The sequence below is a fragment of the Spea bombifrons genome, chromosome 8 (assembly GCF_027358695.1).
Source record: "Spea bombifrons isolate aSpeBom1 chromosome 8, aSpeBom1.2.pri, whole genome shotgun sequence".
Lineage (NCBI taxonomy): Eukaryota > Metazoa > Chordata > Amphibia > Anura > Pelobatidae > Spea > Spea bombifrons.
In genome coordinates, this window is record NC_071094.1 from 16,836,526 (window position 1) to 16,859,183 (window position 22,658).

At 40.5% G+C, this 22,658-nt stretch overlaps 1 protein-coding gene across 1 annotated transcript in view; it reads left to right on the forward strand.

The window, feature by feature from the left end:
- The first annotated feature begins 258 nt into the window (after positions 1-258).
- Positions 259-22,658, forward strand: part of TNFSF8 (TNF superfamily member 8) — a 58,082-nt gene continuing 35,682 nt past the window's right edge. Inside the window, exons 1-2 of the mRNA XM_053474022.1 lie at positions 259-319; positions 524-619. Coding sequence (XP_053329997.1) covers positions 259-319; positions 524-619 — 157 coding nt within the window. The remainder of the gene's footprint in view (positions 320-523; positions 620-22,658) is intronic.

The following is a 22,658-nucleotide window of genomic DNA, read 5'->3' on the forward strand; positions in this document are numbered from 1 at the left end:
CCAGCCCACTTTAGTTACCACCATGTTCAGATTATCCACATAAAAGGCAGGAATTGGACCATTATTTAATACAAAGTCACTGAATTTAGTTATAAATTAAGGGGGTTATGTGTTTTACGATTATCACAGATCATTTTCCACCAAAACCAACTACACTATTCTATCCTGACTGCAGGATCTTTCAAATTTAACCCTTCGTTTGTTATGGCAATTGTCTGGTCTGAATTTCACCTGGACTTACATGGTTACCAGGCCTATATGGATACTCCCCTGTTTGATCCTTGGGAGTACGGCGCAGCTAAGCGGACAAGGGCCATGTGTGAGTGTGGGGGAAGTGTAGGGAATGGAAGGGGGGGTAGCCATTGATAGGTTGCTTGATAAGGGGTGGTCTTTGGGGTCAGAAGGGAATATAAGGGTTTTCTACCTCCCCCTCCCTTCAGCCACTTTGAAGTAAACAGCTTCCCTCCCGCTTTTGTATTGTGATAATTATATTTTGTGTATTAATTTATGTTTCTTATCACAGCATGCGGGGGTGTCCTTGCCAATCCCAGTTGGTTTGAGGAGTTGATGGTTTATGAAAGTGATGATGGGGCTATCCCTCCCCTAACCTTTGTTGTTGGTAATGTATTATGGCCGTGCCCACTGAGCTAAAAGCCGGCTAGTGGTTGGCACTATTTGGTGGTAAGGCCTGGATTGGTGGCCGATTAGTTGGTGGACGAGGGGGGAGGTAATGCACCCAATAGAGTTTTTTATGTTATTGTTAATAAAGTTGGCAAGGACGAGTTTTGAGATTATATTATATAGTTTAATAAATGCTGTGGCCTGTTTTTCACCAAAATGGTTGTGTGTCTCAGTTGTTTGGGGAAGGTTGGCGTGGGCGTTATTTGGTTGGGTTAGGATACACATTACCCACTACCTTCACATGTTAGGTGCCTTTATATTAAGACTTTGATGACCCTACAGGCTGTGTAATCTGGTTCCTGATATCCTGTGATTTACCTGACTAAAGAACCTGTTCCATTGGAATTAAGGTTACCAGACTCAAGTTCCTCAACTACAGAAGCCTGTGTATGTTTATAAGAAGTCTTATTGGAACATCAACTCTGCTTTATTAATTCTGCTTATCATAGTTACACCTGCTACAGATTCCAATACTCCTTATAGCTCCAATATCTCACTTGGACTTTGGCTATTCTCTCTGGGGTAAGAGAACTGTAATCACCGGTGTAAATCTGCCTACCTGCTTTCATAAACTGTTGTTACTACAACAGCTCCAATTGGATTTTCTCAAAGACTTCACACGATGAACTTTCATGTTTGTTATCTTATGCTTTGCTTTATGAATTGTCTGCAACAAAAGATATAATTTACCTGCCTTGGATTAACTCTGGACTGTCTCTGGACTGTTGAGTGCTTTATTTTCCGTTTGTACTCGGTTCTCATTATGAATAAAGACCAGCAATCTGAATTAACCCCGAGCTGAGACTCTTTCCTGACCTGGTAAGGTTCATGACACTTTGGCTATATTATGGTGTCAGGTATACACAGAATTATTTTGTAGGGCTCAAACCTCTTGCTTGTCATACCTGCCAGTATACAGCACATTCTGCTAATTTATGTCCCTCTGCTGACAGCCCTCCCTCCACCAGCTGTGCTGGACCATTGCCCCCTACCCCCAGGACCAGCTCCACCCAAATGCATGACAAATTTGTTAGACCTATCTCCTTCCTGGGAAGATCACAAATTTGCAATAATTTCAATACCTCTGGTTGTAATTTTAGTTAATTTAGTCATTTGCACCATGTACCATAGGGCCCGTCCCAGAACTAAGGCTGCAGAGGACTGTTTACTTTGTTTAGAGTTGTTTTTCCCCTGTTTCCCCAGTTCCTACAGGAGTATTATCACACCCTTCTGTTACCAACCTGTTGAATCACATTTTCCCTTGCCCTGTGCCTTACCGTGACCTAGCTGCGAATCCATGGAACTATGCGTCGGTTAAGAACTGCGGTGATGCCCTACGACATTTGTAACAGAGTCTCTACCATGTCGCTCTTTTGGGGCTATACTTTGCTCTTGGTGGGCAACAATTTGAGGTGGTTACGGAGAGGGAGCTCATTTTGAAACCCTGGTTTTCTTACCCATCTTTTGGGCTGTTGAACTCTGGCCCGGCTACCACGCGGACTATTCCGGGGGACATTGGACGCTGCCGACACTGTCACTCAGGGTGCCGATGATGGATCAAGTCAGTTTTAGGAATATAACATCCTTGGACCTTGAATTCTCCATTGGTACCCTGGGGTTGACACCACTCCTTGGGATCAGCCCGCAATAGTAACTCTTTGTCGGGTGGGCATTACTGGCCATAGAACTGTATGGAAGTGTCGGGCTGTCTGGTAGTTGATGGGATTCTACTCCTGATCCAATTGTGTTGTCTGTATAAATATCTAATTTCGGCCTTATCTGATCCTAATGCAGTGGATCGCTTATTGTTTCAAGAGCTGGTAAAAGGCTTTATTATCAGCCCCCTGATTCTTCTCCCTTGAAGAGTCTGCCCTTATGATATTGCTGTCAATAAGAGAGAGGCACTTGTCTAAAGCTGATTGTCTAAAGCTGATTTCACAGATGCCTTTAAACTGTTACCTATCCACCCAGACTCATGGCATCTACATGGGATTAAATGAAAAGATACAATACTAATTTGAGATGCGCTTAACTTTTGGTTCTACCAATAGTCCGAAGTTGTCTGAAACCCTAGCTGAGAATGTGTGTTGGCTCTTGCTAAATTCTTGTTGTTGCCCTATGGTTATTTACTACTTTTACTACAGAGTTTCAGGGTATAGTTTTGGATTCTGTGAAGATGGAGGTCAGTTTACCTGTGGCCAAGCTTTGCAGAATCCAGGATTTAACAGTGGTTGAGTGATAGACAACAGAGGGTTGTAGTCTAGGGAGTATTTTCGGAGCTAGGTCTTGTTACCAGTGGAGTACCTCATGAATCTGTACCTATTATATTTAATATTTTCATTAGTGATATTGCAGATGGTAAGGCATGTCTTTTTTTCTGATGACACAAAGATTTGCAACAGGGTTGATGTTCCTGGAGGGATAGATCAAATTGGAAATGATTTAGGTAAACTGGAAAAATGGTCAGAGCTGTGGCACCTGATGTTTAATGGGGATAAGTGCAAGATAATGCACCTAGGGCAGAAAAATCCAAGGGCAGAGTATAGAATATTTGATACTGTCTTAACCTCAACATATTAGGAAAGGGATTTAGGGGTTATAATTTCAGAGGACTTAAAGGTAGGTAGAAAATGCAATACAGCAGCAGGTAATGCTAGCAGACTGCTTGGTTGCATAGGGAGAGGTATAAGCAGTAGAAAGAGGGAAGTGCTAATGCTGTTGCACAGAGCACTGGTGAAACGTCAATCAGAGTACAGTACTGAAGACTGTATCTCCAGAAGGTTATAGATACTTTGGAGGAAGTTTGGAAAAGGGCTATTAAAATGGTTCATGGATTGCAGGAGAAGGTTAAAGGATCTTAATACATATAGCCTGGAAGAAAGACGTGACGTTACGTGCATCAACATGATACAGTAAGAGAGTTTTTTCAAAAGAAGATATACTACCACAATAAGAGCACATAGTCTTAAGCTAGAGGGGCAAAGGTTTAAAAGTAATATCAGGAAACATTACTTTATTGAAAGGATAGTGAATGTGTGGAATACAGTAAATCTGTTTAAGCATGGGATAGGATAGGCATAAGGCTAAGCCAGATATGAGATAAGACCCCTTACTCTGGGGGAACCTTTTTTAATATTGGGGAAAATCCAGTCCTCCTCCATAGGACTGCATGTGCCCATCATCTGCCAGATGAAACAACCACAGATGAACAACACATGACATATTACAGTGTCACAGAGCGGTGTCACCGAGTGTCCCTGATACCTTCTGGACTCGCCTTTCATTATAGAAATTAAAAAAGGTTCCCTCAGGGTAAGAACGGTCAAAGAAGTGCAGCAGCAGCAGTAGTAGTAGTAGAGCACTGGACCTGGGCAGGCAGACACTAGCAGATAAGAATATGCAGCCCTGCGGCGCAGGGATTTCCACACAATATTATAGAAATGACGATCAAAGGGGGGCAGCAGCAGTAGGGCACTGGGCCTGGGCAGAAAGGCACTGGGAGATGATAGGCACACATGCCCTCTTGGAGCTGGACTGAATTTGGCAAAATTAGCAAAAAATGATCATTCAGAGTAAGGAAGGAGACAGAGCAGCAGCAGCACTAGACATCACTCACTAGTTTGAATATTGATTGTTAGGTACACTGATTTTGGAAGATTGACTTTCAAGAAAACCATTTGCTCAAGAGAGCTGTGTTGAACACTAGTGTGTGGGCATGTGTAAGAACTGATAGCTTACCTTATGACCACCCCATCAACCGCCCTTCCGAGGTCCCTCGATGCCAGCATCTGCCGCCAGGATCCTCTGACGACGACCGCATGGTTTTTCGCACAAGCAGGCGTACGCGTGCCTCTGTGTGGCCAGTATTGGCTGTACGGAATCGCGTCTTCTCTTGGACTCGTAAAGCCTCTTAAAGGGACGTGACCTTTATGCGGTCCAAGCCTCTATTTCGAATTCTGGGCGGGAGATTCTATTGCAATTTAAACCTGGTGCTAATGCTGTGTCAGTGCTTGTGCATTTGGCTGTGAATAATACATTTATTGATCTTTTGGTTGTAATCCTGGAATGCTTGATGTCCCTGTCTGTCTCCTGCGTTTGACCCGGCTATTGATTTGGTTATCCTGTCCTCGTTTATCCCTGACCTCGGCTTCGTGTACTGACTACGCCAACTGAATGTTTACGTGTTCTAGATTTGTTTTGTGTTCCTGCCTGCCCTATATAGCTGGTGGTCACTATCAAGTTCCTGCACACCTGGCCGTGACACATGAAAGCAACTGCTGGGCCACTAGCCTAGAGGCCTAGGGGCCTAGCCTGACAACCTCTTTCTTGTCCCAATAACATAGAGGGTACCAGGAGGTAGTGGCAGTTCCTCAAGATTGGCTTTCACCATTTCAGAGGCGCTATTCTGACTTTGGGGAGCTTGGATGACACGAGTACCCACCAAATTATCAAGGGCTGCTGTTCAAATGGGCGATGCTCCGGTGGGTCTAGTGCAGCTGCTATGCATGGCTGCAAGGGATTAAGAATGACACATGTGACCGGCACTACTGCCACTTCTGATGGGAATTTACTTTTCCAACTCCTGCATCTCTCCACTTAGCGTGCCCCTTTTGTGCTTCATCTCATGTACCTTACGGACAAGCATTTTTAAGGGACAACTTGTCCTTAACCCTTGGGTCACAAAGGGTTGCCAGCATGGGGAGTACCTGATGGCTTGCATGCAACGTTACCACTCCTCTATCAGCCTACTGATCAGCTTGGTGACCTCCACTTGTAATCTTTCGCCTAGAAATCCCTCATTATTTTTCAGCAAGTCACGCATGTGTTGTTCAATGTAGGTAAGTAAGGGGATGACCTGGTCCAAAGTGGCAATGCTCTAGCTTAAGTTCTCAACACATCCATAAATGGCTTCAGGACCGCCACCACCTGCCCCATTAATGCCCATTCTCATCTGCCCAATGGGTTGGACGCCCCAATGCTTTTCTCAGAGGGCATGGAGCGAAGAGCCCGATGCTGCTCTAGGATCCACTCTATCCTGTCCAGGATGGAGTTTCAGTGAGTGACTACATCCTAGTGGTGGGGTAGACCTAGCTTCTCCTGTTCCCCCCTCAGATACTTGTTTGCAGCTTTTACTCATCTACAAAAGCTAATGAAAAAACCTGCTAAATAGATCTCTACTATCCGTCCTGACTTTAGAAATCCCCAATGGGTTTTTTGGCTTTTTTTTTTTTGCAAGTTATAGGGCACTAAGTACAAGTAGCCTTTTGCTATTTCAAAACCATTTTTCCAAATCTGGTCATTCTGCCCCCATGTGCTATTTGGGGCATCTTTGAAACCGGCCAATGCAATTTACCATCATTAAACCATATATTTTTAAAAACTACACACCCCAGGGTATTTCAAATGCTGGTATTGTAACCCATTCCATGCATAAGATTCAACCACCAGCTTTTGCCAGAGTTTGTATACATTTTTGTATTTTTTTCACACAAATTGTAATTCAAGTATGAATTTATAGCTCCTGGTATACATCACTGTCAAACACCCCAATATGTGTTCAGAAAAATCTCCAGAGTACAGTGATACCAACCATGGGTTTGTCGGGTGGTTAGGGAGGTAAAATGCCTTGTAACACTGCCCTTACACACACACATATGTACTCCTCATTTACACACATATGCACTGCCCTTATACACACATATACATATGCATTCCACTTACACATATCTGCCCTTACAAACGTATGCACTACCCATATACACACAAATACTCTGCCCTTACAAACGCCTGTCCGTAGAAACATAGAATTTGATGGCAGGTAAGAACCATTCGGCCCATCTAGTTAGCCGTTTTTTCGATTTGAATGTTACTATTACATACTCCCTCTTTCTTCTGATAATTTTTGTCCATACATACACAAATACACTGTCCTTGCACAAACATACTGCCTCACACTTGCCCTTTGTAAGAAATCATTGTTATACTTGTATTCTGTTCAACACAGCATCCTTTCTCTCCATCATCTACCACCCTTTCTCACACACACACCGATATACACATAAACTGCCCTTACAAATGTATTTTTCAGAGCAAATACGTTGCTATAATTTATTTAACCTGGTTTACCATAATTACTGATATCAGGATTTTCATTTTACCTGTCAGTACCTTCCTTCTGGTGATGCATCATGGGGAACAAACTGAGCATCTGATATTCCCTGCAACTGGGCGCCTACCTGACCTGCTTACCTGCGCCCTTACAGGCTGGCTTCAAAGATGTCCCAAATAGGACATGGGGTAGAAAGGCCAGATGTAAAAAATGGTTATGAAATTGCAATATGCCATTTGTACTTATTGCCCTATAACTTTGGGCATTTCTTCTGGGTATTTATAAACTCATGACAAATATATTAATATTAATAAAATTAATATATTTTTTTTACAATAAGTTAGATGATATGATAAAAATAATGCATTTGAAGAAAATGACAGCTTAACACATAGACTGCAGAAGGCTTAAAATAGCCATTGTCAAGAAGGGTACAAAAATTTTAAAACAGCTATGTCCTTAAGGGACAGGTTTCGCGACAAAATTATTTTCCAGACACTACACCAGGCAATGACATTTTCAAAATCTACTCGTTTGTCCAAATATATACAGTCATCATTATAATGCATTTTCTCCTCTCTTCTTGACCCAACTTCTTCATACTCCATACCCTCACTCTCGGCCCTCTGTGCTTATTAATCCTCTTCCGTTTTCTACCTGCAAACCATTAGGTTGTTTTCCCTTGCTCTCTTGGGAAGTCTCTATTCACTTAAACTCCACTCCCCAAGTTTCCTTTTACCCATCTCATCCTGTTTGAGTACCCTCAGGGGCATAACAAGGGCCTATCAGCCAGCATGCATTGTAGACAAATCAAGACACCCCATTCCGTTAGTCTTTTAAGCTCCTGTGACCAATGTATTCTCTGCTCTCCCTCCTATCCCATACTATCCTCTTCTTTCGCCATCAAAGGTCAGAGATGGTCAAATGTTGCTTCATGGACCATTTTTTGGTTGTTCTTCTTAACAGAATAACCTTATAAAAATAATACTAACAAATGTGAGGCTTATTAAATCAAGGAATGTGATTGCCAAGGTTGTGAAAAAAACATAAACATAAATTCAAACACTGTCAGTATTGATACTAGTTGGTAAGTGCACATGCTGTGGACTATGATGATGCTATATAAAACAATAAATATTAATATGTAGGGATCAGTACAAACATAAAATGTCACACTGAGAGCCATGTCATTTTGTTCCTCCAAATGACAACAGAGAGAATATTTATTATTATATTTCAGAAAGAAAATATGTGATGAAAGTAAAACAAAACAAACAAAAAACACACTAATATTAATAATATTTATTATTTGAATAAATAGGCACCAAAAATTATCTTGGAACCAAACTGAATATCTTTAAAACCTAACAAGAGAGTTTTCCACTGGTTTCTGTGAAACCCATTAAGTTATATGCACTACATTCTCTCAGAAGGGAAAGGAAGCTAAAATGTTACTAAAGCCAAATTATGCATTTTGAAAACACATAAATGGCACCAGAGTGAAAGTTTCCATTCCACACATACATCTGATACTGACTTTGTAGGTAGTTCTATAAACACAGTAAGAAAAACACAGTAGTTCAGCAAGTTTTTTTTAACCTTTCCTGACATTTTGGGCACATTTCATACCACTTTGGCAAATAAAATGCTTATTTACATATATTTGTGATTTGTCCCAGGGTCATACATAAGTATGACAACTAAACTATGGATTATATGAGCAAGTATAAACTGATCCTCCAGGAAACCACAAAAACATACCACTAAGGTTTCCTACAGCAAAGCAAACAAAAAACAGAAAGAGATGAACTCAGGAAATGGTATGTGGAAACATAAATTATAAATGAAGGTGAACAGTCATAGCCACATCTTATATTCATAACTAAATTAATATATTTGTTTTCAATTTTTTGTAGGCACATACAGTGTACAATATTTTAGCAGTCAGACCAATTTTTGATACAGCACGTTCTAGGTTGGTAAAGCAGATTACATAACAAAAAAAAAACAATATGATGTGTCTCCTTACATCACATTTTTGACATTAAGCTAAATTGAGCAGATTTTTGTTTCTGTGCCTTCAGTGTAGAAATTGGGAAGCAGCAATTTGCTTACAATTTGACTGTGCTGAAGGAATGTTTTTCACCCCCTCTAGTCCATTATTGCTGTATTTTGCAATGCCTAGCCTGTCAACTGCAAGCTATAGTAATAGACCTTTTTGTTTCCACTCCCCCTCTTTTGATCAGTTTATTGCTTCTTCACTTCTAATCAAGTCATGCATCCAGGTGTAGAGGAGCGATTAGCATTTATGGAGACTGTCCAAGGATCAACACTCTCATGTATATGTCTATAATGTTGCGAATCTAGTCATTGAGCTTTTCTATGTGCATGATGTTATCAGACTTTAGCTAATATCTGCATATGTGCTGGTGGAGAAGCGTGCTAATTTTTAGTGGCTTAATGTAAGTTTGTTGGTGTGTGAGGCTACTTTAGGTTTCCTGTTGTCCCTGATGTTTAAGGCTGTCCAGGGGTCAAGTGAAATGTTGGTGAATTTACTTAAACGTTTGAAAAAACAGGTTCTCAACTATTAGGAACTAGCCTTGGTCATAGTTAGGTTAGATCACATGACTGTATCCTCTGGAGTCTTACTCTCATAGGAACATCCTTAGTCAGAGGGGAAGACTACTTGCTTTGTAGACTGTGGGGAAGGGGGGCTGATACCTTACTTGGTAGTGTCTTGTAAAGCATCTCCTCTGTTGTGTGAGTTGCATACTATAGCACAAATTATCTTACCAGTGGCAGTTTTTTTTAACAAGAGCTAATTCAAAGTGTCCACAGTGTATGAGTATGCAGTATCCAAGACATGTATAGTGCCTCTACTCTCCTATTGGAGTGGACCGTTGCCCTGCCAGATGTGTAGGAAAGTGTCGGATAGAGAAAAGAGGAGAAAAAAAAGTTTCCTTCTTGAGGTCTGTTAAGGGTGATAAGGTGGCAGGTGCTGTTATTGACAAGGTCCCCACAGTCATCAGGTCAGATGCTATGGGTGTCAAATGGCTATTGGCTATCATCTCATGTCGATGTGACCGTGTAGAAGTAGGAGATTCCCTACGAGTAAATTGTAGGGCCACCGGTTGATCAATGCACATCTGTGTCTCCATGTTTGAGGCTATTCCACTGGTTGTGACTGTCATCAGATCTCAAAGGTCTTCTACCTCCAGGTAATTGGGATCCCCAGGTTGTCCAGGAACCTAGAGCCATCAGAGGGATCACAGAGCGAAAGTTGAATTCCCCTATGGAGCACTTTGAGTCTAAAGGGAAAGCCCCATCAGTACATTATTCCACAGGAGTATAACGGCGATGTGAGCGGTTTGACCTCTTTATGTTTTTGAAGGGTAGATGGAGCACTTGAGCTGCTGGAATAGAGAAACCATAGTCTACTGGATGGATCACCAGCTTCCGGTTAACTGCAGTTCTCCACAAAGCTGCAGAGGTAGGTACTGACACACAGCTAGCATAATCTACCCATCTATGCTAACAGTAGAAAGTCAAATAAATAACTAAAGATTGTCATAAACACAATAATTGATGCAAGATGAGAGGCCAATAGCGAAAGTGGACCTACCCTTGGACACCAATTTGCAGAAGCTAAAACACTGTTAGATGACTAGAAGGTCCACCAGAATCTAGAAACATAGAAGGAAGTACAAAATACACACACACATATATATATATATATATATATATATATAATATACTTGGCACCGTTCACCAACGAACATAATGTACAAAGGAGGAGAAAAAAGGCTATTGTATCATAGCCAAAAGGATAGAGACCAAAGAGTTAACTCAGGCACTCTTTGTACAGAGGAGCAATATATAAATGTATTTAACAAAGTACAGAAGGGTGGTTATGGTATGAATGTATGTTAGGGATGCCCAGCCCTCCCTGTGAAGATATATGGGGAAAGAAACATTGTAGACCAAATATGTAAATTGGCACCAAAATGCCCACCCTCAGCCTGTTATTAATGGGCAATGAGGCATCCGGGTTCCTTGAAGACAGACTGCAGTAGATGATATTATGGGAGAAAGATTAGGAAATAGAGTTTACAATGAAAGATTGGATAGGTGCCTTCAAGGACCTCACATTGCTCCAACCATTTAGGGATTACAAGGAAGGAAGGAATACGAACTATTTGGGAAGTTACTTTCTGTGTCCTAAGCAAATGTCTCAATGTCACTATAGATCCTTGCCCGAAAAATTGCACTATTAAATATTTTTCCTCCTACCATTCAAATTCTTCACTGCAGATTGACCTCTGCTGTATGTACATTTGTGAAAACGATCATAGCTACAAAATGGAAAAACTCTGCCCCCTATGCTCCAAGAGCTCTTAGATCTCCCTTATTCAGTACGTTATTCTGAAGGGCCCTTTTATAATGCCCAGAATCGTGGCTGCACTATTCCACAGCACCCTTATGCAGAAAAACCTAAATAATTATGTCGCCTTATAACACACCAGGCTTTTTACTATAAGGATACTGTATGTTTATGACTAGCAATAAGATATTATTTTTCTCCCCTGCTCCCCACCTCCACACCTTACCTAACCCCACACCTGAAAATCGGTACAAATGAATTCACTTTGCATTGTAATTTGTAAAAAGCTTTTGGAAGAAACAGTTGATTGTTCTATTGCCATTTGTTACATTTTAACAAAAAAACAATGTATAACTTTGGTGATGTACCCTTTTTCTGTACCCCAGCAAGGTTACAAGTTGAAAACTAATAATAAAAACTAATATATATATATATATATATATATATATATATATACTCTCTACATGACAGAGCTGGGTCCAGGATATGGACTTGTGATGAAGTGGAGGTAATAAGGTGTGTGATCATCAGGGGAGTGATACTAGTCCCCTTCCCTGTACTGCCCATAACACAGTAATCTCTTAGCAGCCTGTGGTTTAGACAGTGGCAGTCTTGATGGAAACCTGCTCCCTCCTAAACACGATCAAGTCTACTTTACACAAACCCTTAGTGTTTTACTTCACATTTTTATGTTTTATTTGTACCTGTACATTGAATAGAGTATTTCTAGGTGGCTGCAGTCCTTTATGAATATCTGCAGAGCTCTAAATGTCCATTTATTTATTTATTTAGAAAGTGTTTTACCAGGAAAAAATACATTGAGATTTCTCTCATTATCAAATAGGCCATGGGGACTGTCATGATTAACTCATATAATCTAGCGGATGCAAGGAAGGACAAAAGGACCCCTGTGGTGATTCATGGCCTAGCAGATAAGGACCCTGAGTTATAGGAATCCCATTCCTATTTTAAGTGGAGGGGTTTCCATCACCTTTACCTCACCATAATTTATTGGCAGATCAAAGATGGGAACCAATTCTTGGAATAGGTGTCATATAATTGGACTGGCAGGAGAGGAAGGTAGAAGCTAACTCCCAATAAGGGAGACATAATGACTCCTCCTCTTTTGGAGGAAGGAGTTCTGATGCTGTTCCATGGCACAATAGTTTAATTAGTTCCTCCTCTGGAAGAAGGAATTTGAGGGATAACAACCCTAATCACATCCCCCTGAAGAATCGATTTGAAGCATTGGCAAATTACCGTATTATTGGAAAATACCCCTCGTCTTATAATTGAGGTCGTCTTATAATCAGACCTCAAATAGACTTCATATGAGACTAAGATGCAGATCCCCCTGTCTAAGACCTAAGACCTGGATCCTCCTGTCTTATGCCCCCCAACTTACCGGTGCTTCTGACTCCCCGTTGTGACTCCCCGGGGCAGCGTGTAAACGGCTAGGCGATTCGCGCAGACCTTCCCCGACTGTCAGAGATCAGAGTTCCCCGCACCGTTGAGGCCGTTGAACCGGTAGGGGTTTTTAATTTATCTCAGTACACTTTTATACAAGATGAAATTAAATAAAAAAAGGGATTAAAGTTTGCCCCCACATGTAATCTCAATCCATTTAACACTTATATTGACAAACACAGATTCTCTAGAAAATTGGCTTTAAAAAAATATTTTTCTGGAACACCCACCACAGAAAAAAAACTCTAGTAACAAAATAGTTATCCCTACACTTCACTACGGTCCAAATTTTATCCACAATTTTGTAAATCTGCACCAATATTAAATTTTGAGCAACTGGTCACTGAAGATCTGGAAACGTTAGATAAAAAGACTAAATATGTGGGTAGTGACAACTTATCCCCTAGTGAAAAGAAGGCTTTAAACAGCCTAAACGAGAATAAAACTATAACTATTAAACCGGATATTATTACACACAACGAATATCAACATTTAAACAATCTGTATCCTTGCACACCTACATTTTATGTACTGCCAAAGATTCACAAGGACCTAACCCGCCCCCTGGGACATCCAATAGTCTCTGGCATTGGCTCTATATCGGCCAATTTGACACAATATGTGGACGTTTGCCTACAACCCCTGGTTAAAAAAACAGTTGCCTATTTAAAAGACACTTCCAACATATTAAGGTTATTCAAAAATATACATCGGAAGGATTCTTATATCTTGGTCACGTGTGACATGTCATCCTTGTATACAAATATATCCCATGAAAGGGGCAGTGCAGCAGTCAAGTATTTCCTTGATAAGGATACAACATTTCCAGAGACACAGAAACAGTTTATCCTCAATGCCATCTCATGGATTTTACAGAATGATTATTTTAAATATGAGGACACCTTTTATTTACAATGCCGGGGCATGGCTATGGGTACCCGCTTCTCTCCCAGCTATGCAAATCTTTTCATGTCCCATTGGGTGGACACACGTGTCTTTTTTCTGCATGGCTGGCAGCAGAGCTTGGTGTCCTACAAACGCTTTAAAGATTATATGGTTTTTTTTTTATATGGGATGGCCTTGAAACTGATCTGGTTGAATTTTTTGCTAATCTGAATAGGAATACATGGAGCATAAATCTAACTACACAAAACAGCCCCTTGGAAATAGACTTTCTGGATCTTCATATTTATATAGAAGTCACTTTAAAAACAATGACACACTTTAAAAAGGTTGACGTGAATAGTTACGTACTTTTTAGCAGTGGACACGATCAGGAATTCCAAAAAGTCAACTCACTAAAATTAAAAGATGAGAGTTGGTACCGTGTTAGCCGTAGAATTACAGGAGACAAGTGGAGTTTGAATGATACCTTTATTGGCTAACTGAGTAAATATAGATTGCAAGCTTTCAAGACCTCTCAGGTCCCTTCATCAGGCATGTTATACAATAATGTGAAAAACCTCTCTTTAAGTATCAGTCAGATAGCATGGTTACTATTAGGAAGCAGATAACATCAAAATATCCAAGACAAGGTTCTTTGATCAGTCAATAGTGTTAAAATCGGAGGTGGATTGGAGTCATAAAAGGAGGTGTCAGGAGGTATTCTCAACTCTAATGGGGTCAGGTTGTGTGCATGTCTGGTTTGTTATCTACAAAGTGATAATGGGATACAAATTCCCTATCCCGGTTGAGGCCAGCATTTAAAGAGTTAAATTTAAGTATTAATTTAACCTCCCATATTTTTCTCTCCCTCTGAGTTTTGAACAGTCCCATTAATACAGCCAGTCTGATGTCACTGATGCTATGTCCATTTTGGCAAAAATGTTCTCCCACTGGTGTCTCTGCTCTCTTGTTGTTGATGTTGAATTTGTGTGAATTAAACCTTTTATGCAATGGCTGGCCTGTTTCACCCACATAGAGGGCTGTTGGACACTTTGCACACATAATAAGGTAAACCACATTAGAAGATTTGCAGGAGAAGGCACCATTGATCTTATGGCGTGTATTTGAATTTGGTATAGGCACCATGTCCACGGTGTGGATGTGTGCGCATGTTTTACACCTTCCTTGTAGGCAGGGGAAAGTGCCATTTTTTGTGGACTTGTTCAGGGCACTCCTGGTTAATAGTTGTTTAAGATTGGAAATTGCAGTGATGAAGTAGTATATAAACAACAGTCTCAAAGGATTATGCAAGATCTTTCCAAAAAAGGATACCCCCATGAAGTAATTGAAAAAGCCGCCAGGGAGGTAGACCCAATAGAATAAGCAGTTTTATTGAATACCACAACCAAACCAAATATTGATTTAGTCAGAGACTGCACTGGTGTTAGATTTTAATAAAAGTCATCGCCATGTAAAAAGAATTGTCTCTAAACATTGGCATTTATTGTTTGAAGACAAAGAGTTATATAAAATTTTGTCACGTGATCCACGGATAGTATTTAGGGGAGCTAAAAATATCAATATCAGTCTATGTAGTTTAGCTGCCAACAATAAAACACCAAAAGACTTTCTAAATTGGAGAAAGGGTTTCTATAGGTGTGGCACATGCTCAGCCTGCACTAGTACCAGCTTACAATATAATAAAGCAGAATTGCTGGTCAAATCATTTACAACCAATAAAGAATTCCCTATAAACACAATTATCACCTGCCACACTAGAACTGTCATTTATATGTTGAGTTGTAAGTGTGGACTACAGTATGTAGGCCGCACCATTAGACCACTACATGTCCGAATTGGTGAACACATGCAAAATATTAGAAAGGGATGTGGTAAACATAGTGTGTCCGCTCAGGATGGGTCAGGAGGAGATGCGGTGGGTCTACCAGTTATAAACATTACATCCATTTGGTCTCAACCAAGACTTTGATTTGTTTAATTTCTTATGATCTTTTGAGTTCTGATACTGCCTTTTCCATTTTTCTGCAGGAACTTCATTCCAGAATATTTATACATTCTTTGATATATTTTCGATTATGCAGTATTATTTTTGAGCTAGTTATCAATGCTGTATTAGATAGATGTGTTCACCTTGTATTTCAGACGCTTCTCTATATACTCATATATATGTATTTGTTATGTTAATAAACCCATTGTTTTAAGCCACTGGTGTAAGTGGAGTTTCATACGACGAGGAATCGGTAGTAGTTAAAGGAAAGCCAGACGGGTGAAGGTTATATATCCCGGGATTCAAAGGGGCTTTTCTACAATCCGTAACCCAGTATTGTTTTGTGATAAATCGAGCAGTAAAGTTTCATGCTGCTATGTGAATGTAGGCTATGTGTATAAACAGGTAGACCTTGAAGCAGTTTGCACTTTTAACCATTGCAACACCAGTACTCTGCTATAATTATTAGCCTTTTGCACGTTAAGCAGTACCTTATGAACATATGTCATTATTTGTGTCAAAACACCTGTAATATGTATTTGTGGCTATTTCTTATGTGATGACCCCATATAGGACACTAGTATTTTGTGTTTTATCTATTAATTGTATTTTTATGTTAATTGAGTGATTTTGTAAAGAAGGGTTTAATGGACTCAATTAATCAAGTGATTGGTAGAGAAACGGTTAATGGCTCTATAAATGGGAAGGCTGGAGGAGAGACTATGCACCTGAGGAAGCTGATTGGTAAAACGCGTTGTGCTGAATACGCCCATTAAGGAAGTGGACACAAAGGAATCTTGTGAGAACCAAGCTGTCACTGCTACAGCATGGCACTATTCTGGTCCTCTCCACGGGAGCCTCAAAGTATTTTTATATGTAAGATACTACTTTTTTATTTCTATTAAAGTTACTACTTTTTTTTAACTATCTCTCCTCCGGTCTTCTTCTGTTATACCGCTACAAAGAAGAAACTTCATTCCATTCCCCAGAAGGGGTTCAATGGGCTTTCCAATAGAGGAACCTATTGAACAATCCACTTAAATGAATTTAAGTATTTTTTGTAATTTCCGCACATATTGTGGTGTCTTTTGTAAATTTTGCGCAGCACTTTATTTCTTTGTTTTGTGTATTAACTCCTCTTCTTAGCATACAAATTATGCAATGCTGTTACATTCACAGTGTCATAAAATATACAGGTTAAGCATATAACAAACCCCCACTGCCACTTAGTTATGCCTCTACTTAAGGGCAACATAAAAGGCTTCCAAACAAAATAAATCCTGGCAGCTTAATGTCGTCACTGCCTGCGTGAGATCCACAAATTAACCTCCTGTCCAAGTGAAGGTGTGTTTCTTTTAAGCTCCAATAACTGCTTCAGCAGCAGATACCAATCAACTAGATTACAGCACTGGGCTTAAACTCTTGCAAGCAGTTAACCTTTTCTTTAGGGAAACACTTATACACACACCATCACACCACCATCACACTCTTGCAGAATCTCACTTGATCCTGGCAATCTCAACACTAATCTTCTGAATGGAACCAGAGGCTCTTGTGAAGATGTCTTCTCCCGAAAATAAATGAACGCAGGCTGTACAGAATGGACAACTTGTTATAAAGCTCAATAACCCTGTCCCATTCAGAGAAAGGTCTAGAAAGTTGGCTCCCAAGTATGCAAGATGAACTGACAGTAAGTGGTTCAGTGTCCTGGATTTATGTTTTGGGTATTATCAAGTACCCATGAAGGATGAAAAACAGGAGAAGACGCTCTTTTACCAGTTTATCCGGTTGCCGCAAGGTGTGAGAGATTCTCCCCCTACCTTGGAAATGGTTCTGGCGGGATTGAACCCTGCAGAATGTTTGGTGTGCCTGAATGATCTAATTATTTCTGGAAAACATGAAAACCAATTGATAAAAGTACTGAGGCATCTGAGGGATTAAGGTCTGAAAATATGATTGGATAACTGCAAATTATTATTAATATATGGGCCACATAGTGTCTGCAGAGTGATTATCTGACACAGCCAAGATAGACTTGGTTGTAAGTTGGCCACAACCCAAAACCATAGAGAAGCTGCATTCCATTTTAGGGTTCTGACGGTAACTTCCATGGCTGGTTCATGGAAGATTATTTCTCCATGACCTTCTGAAGGCTGAACCCAGGAAGTAAGGCAAACAACCTCCTAGGATCCCATTGGAGAGAAGTGGATACCAAATTGTTAAAAGGCTTTCCAAGTTCTCAGGTAGGAGGGGACAGAAGCCTCTTTACTGGCACATGCCGATCCAGATCCATGTCTCATATACTCCCAGAGTTTAATTGGGAGTGAAAATAATTCTCCTGTGCAACCATTGACAAACTACATGACTACCTATATGTTGTGAAGATTGAGGTATGGACCAATAACAGTCCGCTCACCAACATACTTACTACAACCAAGTTGGATGCTACAGGTCATTGGTGGCTGGCTGCCTTAAAATACAAACCAGGACATAAGAATGCAGTATCAACTGCTCTATAGTGGTGACTGGGACTACCTCAGATTAGGAGTTAGAGCTGCTTGTCAAATTTCCATAGTAGAGGATGAGTGGGTGAATTTGTCCAAGCTGTGATTTATAGACTCGATCAGTTGTATACAAAAAGCTATCCAAGAAGCTATGTGCCTTCCCACTACTGTAACCCAATGGTCAGTAATCAGTTTGGAAGAGAAACAACACGCCCCAAATCCTACAATTGGCGCCCTGCGGGATGGTTTGAAAGTCCCAAGTGACCACGTTAATCGTTATCATGGTCACCTGAGAAATGATAAAACTTTAAAAGGCTTATAAAAGATCGTTTCCTCTGGCCCAAAATGAGGGCGTTAATAGAGAGGTATTGCACTTTACATTGGCCACCTACAGAGTTCGGGACCCATGGATCTGGTCTGCATGGATTTTCTCTGCATTGAGGCCAACTCCACTGTGACCAGCAATGTTCTTGTGATTACAGATAATTTTACCTAATATGCTCAATCCTGCCTGATCGGAAGGGCAGTACCAATGTCAAATCATTTTAGCCTCTCATCATTTTAGCCTCTCTATGAATTAGCCATCAAGTAAAGCCTACCCCCCATCCGGAAAGTGATTCACTAGCACTAGCAGTTGATCTGTTTTGCCAGGTGGTTGCCTGATACAGACAAGAGCCGCAGGATAACGACTTCCAGCAAACTCATCTGCGAAGAGAATCTGCTCACAAGCATTTCTGCAGCAAGAACAGTATCCAGGATCCACCTGAAGACATCAGACCAGGACAGTTAATGAGTCCATGAAATTAGAATGAGGATTCTGAGTTTTTCACATTGTTTTTATTGGTTTCGTGGGGGTTTTTGTCTCGTTTACGAAGATTTCTATGAACTGACAAAATATGCAAATTTTGTCACATTTGCAATTCATGCAAATTAAAATGCGCAAATGTAGTATGGGTATGTATATGTAGACCCTCTTTAATTCTATGGTTTTACATAGGACATTAAAACAATCATCTGTTTCTTAGCCGGTCTATAAATTAGGTAAATACAACCTCAGATGAACAACAACACATGACATACTACACCGTGTCATGATTTTTTTTTTTAAAAAAAGGCAAAATGTAGAAGCCATGTGTGAAAAACTTACACCTTATGATTCAATAGCTTGTAGAACCACCTTTAGCAGCAATAACTTGAAGTAATTGTTTTCTGTATGACTTTATCAGTCTCTTACATCGTTGTGGAGGAATTTTGGCCCTCTCCTCTTTACAATGTTGCTTCAGTTCATTGATGTTTGCAGGTATTTGTTTATGACCTTTCTCTTAAGGTCTTACCACAGCATTTCAATTGGGTTAACGTCTGGACACCTTGATTGTATTCGTTTTTAACTATTCTGTTGTAGATTTGCTGCTCGTCTGTCAAAAGGACATTGTTTCAGAAGTCTTGTGGTTTGTCCTGATGCAACTTTGCAAACCTAAGCCATGCTGTTATATTCTCTTTAGAGAGAATACACTTTCTTCTGGCAACCCTTCCAAACAAATCATACTTGTTCCATCTTTTTCTAAGTATACTGTCATGAACTTTAACATTTACCATGCTGAGGCCTGTAAGGTCTGAGATGTAACACTTTTTTTGCAATTTCTCTGAGCATTGCACAGACCTTGAGGTGAACTTCCTGGGATCAGTAGCGTACCTAGCGGGGGGCGGGGGGGGGGGCGGTCCGCACCGGGTGCCGCTCATCAGGGGGGTGCCAACCTGCCGGCACCCGGCGCCCCTCCAGAGACGGACAGTAATGTCCGCCGCTGGAGGAGCAGGCTCGCAAGGGAGCGACATCGGAGGTCTTTAACAGACCTCCGGCTCCCTTGAGTGATTTTCTCCCTTGAACCCAGCTTAAAATCACTCAAGGGAGCCGGAGGTCTGTTAAAGACCTCCGATATCGCTCCCTTGCGATCCACGCGGCAACAGCTGCTGTGCGCCGGGGTTTGTTGTCAGATCCCGGCGCACAACACTGAAGCCGCGCCCACAGCTGTCAGTGCCCTCTCAACCGGAAGAAGACAGAGAAGACAGAAGAACTGAAGAAGAGGAGCGAAGAGGAGGCAAAGAAGCTGAAAGAAGAAAAGAGGAAAGGTAGGAAAGCATAGAGTGAGAGTGACAGTGTGTGTGGATTGGTGTGTGTGGATTGGTGTGTGTGGATTGGTATATGTGTGTGGATTGGTATATGTGTGTGGATTGGTATATGTGTGGATTGGTATGTGTGTGGATTGGTATATGTGTGTGGATTTGTATATGTGTGGATTGGTATGTGTGTGGATTGGTATGTGTGTGGATTGGTGTGTGTGGATTGGTATGTGTGTGGATTGGTATGTGTGTGGATTGGTATATGTGTGTGGATTGGTATATGTGTGTGGATTGATATATGTGTGTGGATTGATATATGTGTGTGGATTGGCATATGTGTGTGGATTGGCATATGTGTGTGGATTGGCATATGTGTGTCGATTGGTATATGTGTGTGGATTGGTATATGTGTGTGGATTGGTATGTGTGTGGATTGGTATGTGTGTGTGGATTGGTATATGTGTGTGGATTGGTATATGTGTGTGGATTGGTATGTGTGTGGAATGGTATGTGTGTGGAATGGTATGTGTGTGGAATGGTATGTGTGTGGATTGGTATATATGTGTGTGGATTGGTATATGTGTGGATTGGTATATGTGTGGATTGGCATGTGTGGATTAGTGTATGTTTGGATTGCTATGTGTGTGGATTGGTGTATGTGTGGATTAGTATATGTGTGGATTGGTGTATGTGTGGATTAGTATATATGTGGATTGGTGTATGTGTGGATTGGTGTATGTGTGGATTAGTATATGTGTGTGGATTGGTGTATGTGTGTGGATTGGTATATGTGTGGATTGGCATGTGTGTGGATTGGTATATGTGTGTGGATTGGTATATGTGTGGATTGGTGTATGTGTGGATTGGTGTATGTGTGGATTGGTGTATGTGTGGATTGGTGTATGTGTGGATTGGTGTATGTGTGGATTGGTATATGTGTGTGGATTTGTATGTGTGTGTATTGGTATGTGTGTGTGGATTAGGGTATATGTGTGGATTGGTATGTGTGGATTGGTATATGTGTGGATTGGTAAAAGTGTGGATTGGTATATGTGTGTGGATTGGTATATGTGTGTGGATTGGTATGTGTGTGTGGATTGGTATATATGTGGATTGGTATACGTGTGGATTGGTATGTGTGTGGATTGGTAAGTGTGTGAGTGATGGGTGTTATGATGTACCATTTCCAATGTATTTTTCATTATATAATTATGCTCTAAAGTACATCATAACTCCCATCACTCTATACTGTTCCATACAGTGGCAGAGCTGGGAGACAGAGGCCTTGCACCCCCACCGCAGGACTCTTGAAAGGTAAGTGAACTTCAAAGAGGGAGAGGGTAGATAGTTAGGAGGGGTAGATAGGGAGAAGGGAGTGAGACGGGGGATAGGGGGTAGATAGGGAGAAGGGAGTGAGACGGGTAGATAGGGCAATCATACTCCTATCATGCCAAGTCTGCAAGTACATCCTGGAATCTGGGTATGCCTAGGCATGATAGGAATGTGATTGCTGTTAACAATCATATATATATATATATATATATATGTATATAGTGATAAGTGTTATGCTGTACCACCATCAATGTCTGCCTCAGTATATAATGATAACAGTAATGTTGTACCACCTTCAGTGTCTGTGCTGGTATATAACGGTAGAAGCTATGCAGTTTTAAAGTGTGTGTGGGGGGGTGCCACATACAGGATCCGCCCCAGGTGCCAAATACTCTAGGTACGCCCCTGCCTGGGATGTCCACGCCTGGGAAGATTTAAAAAAATAATAATTCATTGATTCATATATAAAAATACATAAATACATTCACCAAGATAGAAGCCAAAACAAATGAAGTTAGATCTGTAATAAATAAATAAATAAATAACTCATACTGCCATTTCTCTATTGAAGAGGGTAGTAGATCATTTTTATGAGTATCTAGATAACTAATTACTTTAGTATAAGATTTGTTTTGCTATGTTTGTTAATGAATATATCCAGTTCTGATGGTGTAGAGATTACATTAGATTTCAAAGTGTTTCACTCTCAAGTATGTATAAAACTCATTGACTAATAAAGGAAATCATGCCTGGACTGCAGGAAAACTCTGAACACTAGCATTCAATATCAAATCGCCAAATGTAGAAATACCACTTAACAGCCAATTTGATAGGTCTATATCCTGGATGAAATACTTAAGTACCAGTATAGTATTCTACACCCAACATTGCCCTAATCAAGTCTTTATTGCATCAAGAATAATAGGATTAATCATTTTTTGTTGTCTCAAAATGCGGCGATTAAGACAAAACAAATTAAATAATTCCTATTCATTTGTCTGATTACGTTCGCAGTAAAGCCATCCTAGATTTTTATCTTTTTTGATGTCCCAGTATAATGCATGCATAAACATTGCAGCTTCGTGTAGCATTCTTATATTTGGGAAGCCTAAGCCCAAGTATCTACAGCTTCTTGAGATTGTTACTTGACTAATTCTAGGTTTCCCGTTTTTC